The 9162-nt window shown below is 44.3% G+C and overlaps 1 protein-coding gene across 1 annotated transcript in view; it reads right to left on the bottom strand.

Moving 5' to 3' along the window:
• Positions 1-1165: 1165 nt before the first annotated feature.
• Positions 1166-9162, bottom strand: part of ELP1 (elongator acetyltransferase complex subunit 1) — a 33540-nt gene continuing 25543 nt past the window's right edge. The window contains exons 31-36 of the mRNA XM_038123937.1: positions 8816-8929; positions 8049-8160; positions 6788-6915; positions 6236-6390; positions 4766-4844; positions 1166-3758 (exon numbers count right to left, since the gene is read on the bottom strand). Coding sequence (XP_037979865.1) covers positions 3691-3758; positions 4766-4844; positions 6236-6390; positions 6788-6915; positions 8049-8160; positions 8816-8929 — 656 coding nt within the window. The 3' untranslated portion in view covers positions 1166-3690. The remainder of the gene's footprint in view (positions 3759-4765; positions 4845-6235; positions 6391-6787; positions 6916-8048; positions 8161-8815; positions 8930-9162) is intronic.

Here is a 9162-nt window from a genome sequence, read left to right as displayed (position 1 = left end):
AGGACAAAAGCACAACCAGTCTCTGAATCCATTCTTGTCACAAACTAGGGCTTCAGCTGGCTCCGGAGGTGAAGTGCTAATGCTCTGCAACGGGAACTAATTTGGACCAAGGCCAGTTGCGAATGCTAGAGAGCTATGGTCTTCCTATAGCAGGCAGAGGCCAGAAAGGGAAACCATGCTTCTTCACAGTGAAATGTACTGCTTATAGCCCATGGCCCATCACATCTGGGTGGGAGTTCTGATTTTAGTACCTCTCAGAGCAGGTGAGAGTGAAGCACAAACCCCTGCAATTCATCTGTCTGGGAACAGCACGCAGCTGAGTCACAGTTGCCACGCACTCAAACATGAGGCACAATTCAGAGGGACAAGCCTCTGTATGATGTTGTAAATCAGCAGCAGCACCAGGAGAACCACTGCCACCAGGGTTGACCCCAGGGAGAGGGATGGCAGCATGTCCAGCACGTACTGTGTGAGGTCACTGCTGTATGGGAAAGGTCTGCAGGAATGGCAGCAGTGGCACAAGCTCTCTGAAGCCAACAAGAGGCAGGCACCTATAGGGGTAGCCTCAAGGCCACAAAGGAAACTAAGGCAGAAAACGTAGATATTGTCACAAGTTACTTTGTGTGTGGCTTCGCAGGGGACCCACAGCCTTCCTCCAATCTTTCCTCTACAGATGGTAAGTCCGTACAGGAGACTGTGAGCAACCAGTATGACATCTTTGTTGGAAGAGAGACACAGAATAGCAGCATAACCTTAACACTCATCAGCCAGTGATGATAAATCATCTCCCTTCCACACCTGGCTGCAATTAGATCTCTTCTGAAGCTGTATTATTTTCTGTGATATTGTTACAGGAATGAGGCCTAAAGCCAAGGAAGATGTGGTAAAGGACTTTCCATGAGATGTGAAGGGATTAACATGGGCTGATGGTAGGCTGATGGGGTGACAGGTTATCAGGTGGAGGACCAGATGACCCCTGCCCTGCAGCCATCCAAGTGGAAAAGAGAATGGTACAAGAGCTCTATTCCACCCTTATGAAAACCCCAATGCCTTTGTTCTTTCTTTGTAACTCTTATTACTCATTTATAAAGTAAGTTGTCTCCCCCTCCTCTCTGTTTACAATTTACAATTGCAGTTAGAGAATATGAGACTACAATCTCATCTCTGCTTTTCCCAAAAATAAAAAATTTATTCTTTGAAAGCCTCCAAGGCAGAGGATGAGAACATAACCACCTTGCAGTCAAGTCAAGGGTCTTACTTGTCTCTCCTCCAGAGCAGGGATGCCTCTTTGGAAAGATCTGTGACTCTGACTCCATTGGAGTATAGCTGGGAACACATGTACAAAGCACTCTACACCTGTATTTTGCAGGTGTGTTTATCACTGGCAATCTAACAAGAACTGTAATCTATTGCTCCAATGAACCACACTGTTTGTGGATCTGTTCATGAAACTTCCTACTGAACTTGATGGATTTTTTTCCTTTTGTGTTTAATGAAGCTAATCAGCAGACAGGTGAAAAATATCTAACAAGAGAAAGAAGCTTCCACACAGCTCATATTTGCTCAGAGGCTGAGACATTTTAAACGTTAATTCCATATTTCTGCATTAATGGTTACTTCAGTTCCTGGTAGCTGTGTTTGGAGGAGCCCCCACAGAATTCCTAAGAGTAAATTCAATGTGTCTGTAATGACAGTAACTAAAGCTGAGTATATTTCAAGATTACACACATCACTAAGAAAGCAAAGGAACATGGCAGCAGAAATCAAGGGAAAGCTGACTCCTAGCTGCTGCTGAGAAGAAACTAAGGTTCAGCAACTGCAGAAGTAGTAAGCAGGATACCCCCCCTCAAGGCTCACCCACACTAAGTGCTGCTCCCAGCTCTACTGCTCCTTACTCCAAGTTCACTCAGGAGAGAAAGGTGTAGGGGAAGACAGTAAGAATTTGATGTATGATTTATAAGACTGGTCTTCACTTAGATGGCAGATTTAAAGGGGTTTTGCTTTGGTGGGAGAACAAGAAAGTGTGCCTAACAAAAGGGTGTTCAGCTTTCGCCATCACCATGATGGAAAAACAAAACAAATACACATACTTAGGCACAAGCATAAATCCTCAGTAAGCCAGTGGCAATTTTATCTTTTCTTGTGTTCTCTTTCTAGACAATAGATTCGGTTGTGCAAGACCTCAGCATTTCTTGGCATCAGATTTCGGAATGTCAGGAATTACTGGTGTCAGTGTCACATTTCAGTTGCAGGGCCAGAGTGCTCTGCAGAGGAGCACAGACTCCCTCAGCAACCCTTTCTCCAGATCTTGTAGATGGCTTCTGTATTTCACCATGGACTATGCTCTGCTACTATTTTGAAGACCCAGATCCTGTGAATCAGTCTTGCCCTGTAAAGACTTTCATGTGTTTTGCCATCTCAAAAGGCTTTACTCTTGGAAAATCTCTTTCCAGTGTAGTCACAGTATTTGACAACAGGTTTAAGTCACTCCTACACAACCCAGAACAGGCCATGCAACTCAGAACAACTGGAAACGAGATGTGCTCCAATGCTTCACACTGAAAAAATACTTTTTTACCACTCCCCTCCAGCAAGCCCAAGCCAGCACAACACAGACAGTGCAAGACTAAATAGCCACCCCCATTTGATGGAGATCTTGCCACACAAAAACAGTGACCTGCAGCACTGCACATGTTCATGCTGTGCAGTCAGAACACAGCTTACTGCTGTGCCATTAACTCCAACAGACAGTAAGCACTTTGTTTGTAAGATGTTTTTCTGCAGAACCCAATGGAAATGGCCAGAACACTGCAGCTGCCAGGCCAAAATTCACCAAGAAGGGGATGCTACCACTGAGAGTGTTTCCAGCCTTGTCTCCTTCCTCTGCTCCCAGAGCTACTGCTGTTACTTCTCACATCAGATGACAGAAGTATTCTGGGGTAAAACCTAATTCTCAGTACAAGATCAGTTTCCAGATGACACAGTTCTGCAACAGTGCACAGCATTATCAGGATACAGCTGCTGATCAGTCAGTGCCATAAAGCACCATTACTCTATCTTCTTTGATCTCAGATAATGAGGGTAGTATTACCCAGCAGAATGGGACACCAACACCTCCGCCCTGCTTTTATTCGTGTTTTCCTCTGTCCAATACCTTCCTGGTGTGAACAGGCCCAATTTCAATACAACGGCTGTTGGCACTGCAGGATTCACTCTGACATAACAAAGCAATAATGAAAATCTGGTATCAGCAACACCCAGCTTCAGCAGAGAAGACACAAAATTTGTTTGGCAACTACAGTAATTTCCTATTGGCACAGTCTTACAAGTGAAGTCTCTAAAGCAGGCTGAAGTGCTTAAAATGTGGCCTGTTATCATGGCAGGTATCAGCTCTGGGAGGGAGGGATGGCAGTGAAGATAACCCATCCAACACTGGTAGGATTGCTTCACCCAGAAGGGGGGAACAGTGATAGGAGCTGTCAGAGCTGCATATCCTTTTGCTCCCCAGCCTCACAAGCCACCTCTGCAGTGGACATAAGTGGCTGTGCCCAGGTGGAGGGACCCTTCACTTGCACACCCCTAAGAACAGTGTATCAGAAACACCAGAACAGCAATGGCTTCTGCAAAGATATAATGAAATAATATGAAAAGTTAAGAGTTCAGAGTCCACAGGGATTCCTTGGCTTCTGGTTACTGGAGAAGATGCAGCTTCCACTGTAGATTTTTATTGAATTTTGGTGGAGTCAGTACTTCTGGATCTGAAAGACAAATGGAACAAGTGTCAGAACAGGGGGTAACAGCACATAGTTTCTTCAAGAGCTGTCAACTACTTTGTCCACTTTTCTTACATCAAAGGATGCTGAGAAATCTCTTGACATCTATCATTTTCCTGTAGTGACTGATCACCAGCCTCTACAGGAGAGTGTCCTCAGAAGACCTGCTTTCACCAGGAAATGTCTGGGCACACCAAGTCCCCTCTCAATCATTAAGTGTTACTGCTCAGAACGAGGAGGCACAGGCACAAAGCCACAACCATTAGTGGCACAAAGCAGAACTCCATTCATTCACCTGTCACTGGCCCATCATGCACCACAGTGAGCTGGCTCCTTCTGCAGTGAGTAAGAGACACAAGGCTTTTTCTAAAGCCAGCCCTGGCAAGTGGCAATAGATAGGTTGCATCTATAGATTCAATAGAGGATCTCCCCAAGCAATTTCAGGACTAGCAGGGAAAGGGGATGTAGGACTAGGGGAAAGACGGAAGACTGAGGAGTTGGGACCATCCTTTGCTAGGTCCCTCAGCCCTGATTTTGTATTCACTGCAGGACTTTGAGATGGCAAAGTGACACGACAGATTTTAGCTGGTCTGGTCAAGGGCCTGGCTTGACTGCCAAAGCCAGAGAGAAAAATTCAGCAGGTAAGTTACAAGAAGAATTATCTAACACATTCCTTAAGAAATCAGATTTTCAATTCCCTCACAACAGACTGACATTACACACACAGTAACCCAGGAGCAGTTGAGATATTTTAGCACAGGAGACAGTTTTAAGCTGAAACAGTTTTAGAACACAAATTTAGAGCAAAATAAACTTTATTAAGAAAGTTGCTCACTTGCCACAAGGCAGGATGATACACCCATAAAGAAAAGCAAGGAACCACCATAGCTGAGTAACTGGTACAACTGTTGGCAGGTAGCAGTGCAGAGCCTCCAAGCCCACGAACCTCCCTGACATTTCACACCCAAATTTATCTCAGAGCCTCAACTAACCTTGTACAACAGGAGGCATCATCCTCTTTTGCTGATAAGCAGCCATAATGCTGTTTGCAGTTGAATTGGGTCCCAAGACCTGTAAGAAGAAATAGCCATGTTCCAACCCGAACAATGCAAGGCACAAGCAGGTAAACCCTCAAAGGAAACGCTGCTACGATTATCCAAAACTGGGAGACCTCACAGTACAAAGTGAACAGGATCAAAGTGTCATCGGTGTGATCAAAGCCCAGTAATGTCTCAGAAAAGTTAACACAGAGGCAGAGAGAACTGCTTTCACACAGCTTTTCATGACACAGAACTCTTATCCACCACCAACTTCTTCACAGCACCACAAATGTCATGATTCAGCAGGACTGACTTCATTACAGCACCATCAATATTTAAAGTTCATCTGGGAGTCTCTGTTCCCTGTCACACAGAACAATTTTAGTCTGTCCTTAAGAGTCCTGCTAATCAGCAGTTGGGGAGAAGATACTGGGAACATTTTGTGTTCAACATAAATGCTCAGAAACCACTTATTAGAAATAAAGACTTTTTTTACTCTGGAAGAGAACTAACTAAAGCCCTTGAGATTTCCTTATTCTGCATTAAGCTGAAGCTTAGAAGCTTGACATAACCCTTTATGTAACTTACTCCTTATGACATATGGTTCAGACCTAATTGACCAATCCAGTAGCTTTTCACTTCACAAGACCTACTCTACTACAGTACACTTCTACCATTAGGCCTAGAAAAGAAGGGAGTATTCCCATATTCTACAAACTGCTTAAGATGGAGCTTACAAAAACAAGTCACCACTAGGACAAGGCAACACAAGCCTCAGAAGACCCCATCACATCCAGTGTGGCAGTCAGTGCAGGGGTCACAGTAGGCTATACATGTAGTACCCATCTAGAATGTACTGACTTGGCAGGTCCTGTGTTGCCATGGTATTTTCTGAAAAATCCTTTGCTAGGATTTTCTTCTCTTGAGAAGCTGAGGAGCCTCAGGAAAGAAATGTAAACAATAACTATCTGCTGCTGTGGAATGCAACAGGTGCTTCTTTGATTGGTCCATGTTAGGTGTTTCTACTTAATAAACAATCAGGGATGCAGCTGGGTCAGACTCTCTGGGAGTCACAAGACTTTGTTATTCATTCCTTTCTATTCTTTCCAGCCTTCTGATGAACCCTTTTCTCTCTATTCTTTTAGTATAGTCTTAGTATAGCATTTTTAATATAATATATATCATAATATAATAAATCAGCCTTCTGAAACATGGAGTCAAGATTCTCGTCTCTTCCCTCATCCTGTGACCCTTGCAAATCCCATAGTCCTGCCCAGAATATCTACTGAACCTCTAACAGAAAAAAACACAGATTTTGAAAGCCATGGGAGGAATCTAGGCTCTGTGCTGGAGAATGCAAAATACTGCTAAACACTTGATACTGTCCAGTGAGAGTGATAGGTATTACGGATGAGCACAGACCAGGCTGACAGAGCTCTGTTGCAGGTCTGGAGTCCAGATTTCTGGGACTGAGGTCTCCATCAACTGCAAAACCTCTTCCAGGACTTGCTGCAGTGCCCCAGCTTGCTCATCATAACCAAAGAGCACAAGCTGCTTCAGAAGGATGTGTATCTCTCCTACAGGAGGGAACAGAAGCAATAAAATAGCAATCAACATAGGTATACTAAATAAACAGCTGCATTTCTTTCCTATCAGCACACAGGAAGAAGAGCAGCAACTCAGAAGTGGTTCTGTTCTTACTGAGCCCCTACAGTGTCCGAGAACAAAAACAAGACAAATGTGAAATGGTACTGAGAAGGCTTCTTTTCTCTGCTCCCAACTTCAAATGCAGAGAGTTCACATTATTCTGAGCACAGAGGCAGATTAACTAAACCAAGGCTCAATGCAGAGAGCTGTATGGACCAGGCAGCTTTTCTCTCTGGCATACACAGTAAGAACAAGAGGGGGAACATTACTTTAGCTGTCCTCATCCTCACAAGCTACAGCACGGATTAAGATCACCAATTATCCTACCTTTCACAGACTCAACAGCACGGACACTCTCTCCCAGGACTTCCAGAAGGGCAACATCTTCGAAAGGACTCCCCTCCTTAAGGCTGTATCTCTTACGCTCTGCCTTGCGTCGGTTCTTTGAGGATCGCCTGAAAAGAGCATGTTCAGTTACAGTGTGCACAACAGGATTAGCTGTTAGCAGGGTTATGACTGAAGGAACATCAACAGTGTGCAGGAAACTTGTCACTCAAGTCCTTGCCTTCTCCTGTGACAGAGGACTGCATGTAACCTTAGGTGCTCTGACAATGTTTTCAGCGCTATTCAACCAATATCCTTAGTGGTCTGAAACACAAGACAGGAGTCAGGCTGTTTCTCTACTCCAAAAAGGATTGCTACATGTTCCAGCAAGGTTAAAGCATGTCTACAACACAAAGCAGGAGCTGCTCCAAGCACAAAGCAGTAGTCACTATCAGGCAAAGCTGACGTCCACTTAAAACACTGGTGGCCAGGCTCTGTGCTTGGCTGTGAACATTTTAATTTTTGCCATCTCCAGAGCCTGCTCAGCTCCTAACCATGATCATAGGAAAGCAACTACTTTCCCAGACCAGACCTACTTGCATAATGTTCCTAAGTGATCCATACACTCTGGTGCTGAATACTAAGGCTGCATTCTCCTTGTTTACATCTGGTCCACAAGAAAAAAAAAGTGTCTAAAGTGTCCACATTTTCCCCACAACTATATTCTTCCACAATGCAGCCAGGGAATTCAGAAGTGGTCCCACAGGCTACACCAGCCTGTTACACACCCCACCCCACACTGCAGCTCATACTCTTGAGAGCACTCAAAAACAATGCACACAACCACTGTGGGAAGACATTGGTATGAGATTTAGTAGTAAGTCCCATGCACCAAGTGTGAAACCTGGGCCAAAGAACACAAGACACGCACACAAGTTGTTAATGTTTGAGAGGCTCTGCCTGTATTCTGTGTCTAGCTTTCTACAGCCAGCCATTCTGGCCACATGCCCAACATCCATGGGAGCCAGAACCCACCCAAAATCTGTGCTCTCAGCTCCTCTGCTATTCCTGTTGCACTAGTAGCTTTTGGCTTTTTCTGCTCTTTCCCTTCCAATGAGAGTTAAAATAACCATTAAATGCCTGTAATTAAAGCAGCTACAAGGCATGCCCAGCTGCAAGGAGGAGCATGCCAAGCATGAGCAAGCTAACCTCCTGAATGTTGATGCCAGAACAGTCACTACCTGATTTGAAGGCAGATACCTACGCTGATATTCTTGAATTGCTGTGTGTATATTTGCTGTTCATGTCACTGGCTGTCACAACACTGCTGGTTTCAGAGAAAAGCTCCAATTCTGGGCAATTTGGCACTTCATAATCTGTAAAACATGGTAACAACTGTTACAGTGTGGAAAAAGGTCAGAATTATTTCAACCTTTTCTGATTGATCTGTGTAGCTTGCTGGGCGGAGTCATTCTACCTTGCTGGTGTTCTGGAGCCTTATGGCTCCCAACCTCACTGAGCCAGCACACAAGAGGAAACAATAATTGTGAGAACAACACTGCTCCTCCACCCTGGTGGGGATCATGACATTGAACAGCAAAATCAGAGAGATGACAATCTCAGTGCAGCAGATCTGGACTAGGACACAGCATTCTGCTTTCAGAGAAATTCCCTGAGCCTGTGTCAGCTGGCAGGTGAATATGCCTATAGGTACTTGGCACCAAGGACATGCTGAGCGCTGTCTCACCCAGTCAAGTTGGTACTGTGGAGACAATGCTGTGTCATTTTGAAGAGCTTTCAGGCGCATTTTCATTGTGAGAAAGCTGTGACCTAAGGAAGAGCTGAAAATACAAGAGTAACCACACTCCAAATATGGAGTGAGGAGGGATTGAGAAGGGTGCTGTTTTACTGCTGTAGGTCCCATTGGAGCTAAAGGAGAGGACAGCTCCATCACAGCAAGCAGAAACCACAAATGAAAACATGATCACAGTTACTTATGCAGAAGAAAGTTATATGCACTTCAATACCAACCCTGCAGGTTCTCACAGGCCTTCTCCTTCAGCTCTCGCACCACTTGCAGGCGACTCTTATGGCGAAGAAATGCTGTTTTCTGGGAATCTAGGAAGATCAGCTGACTTTTCTGAGCTGATCATTAAGAAAATCGAAACATAAACATTTGTGCAAGAGAAACAGAAAAGCATTTTTTTACACAAGCACAGTCCTTCAACAAGCTCAGAAAAAAAATCCCTCAACTCATAAAGCAAGAAAAGGAAGAACAATCAATAATAAAACATAATAAAATATTCTTCCTGTGTGAAAGGGAGAATAAAGCTAGCAAATAATTTTTTACTTGCAAAAACTACTTATCAAAGCGTACA

This window comes from Motacilla alba, chromosome Z (genome assembly GCF_015832195.1).
Source record: "Motacilla alba alba isolate MOTALB_02 chromosome Z, Motacilla_alba_V1.0_pri, whole genome shotgun sequence".
Classification (NCBI taxonomy): domain Eukaryota; kingdom Metazoa; phylum Chordata; class Aves; order Passeriformes; family Motacillidae; genus Motacilla; species Motacilla alba.
The sequence above is the reverse complement of the archived record's forward strand: the minus strand, read 5'-3'. Positions and strand labels throughout refer to the sequence as shown.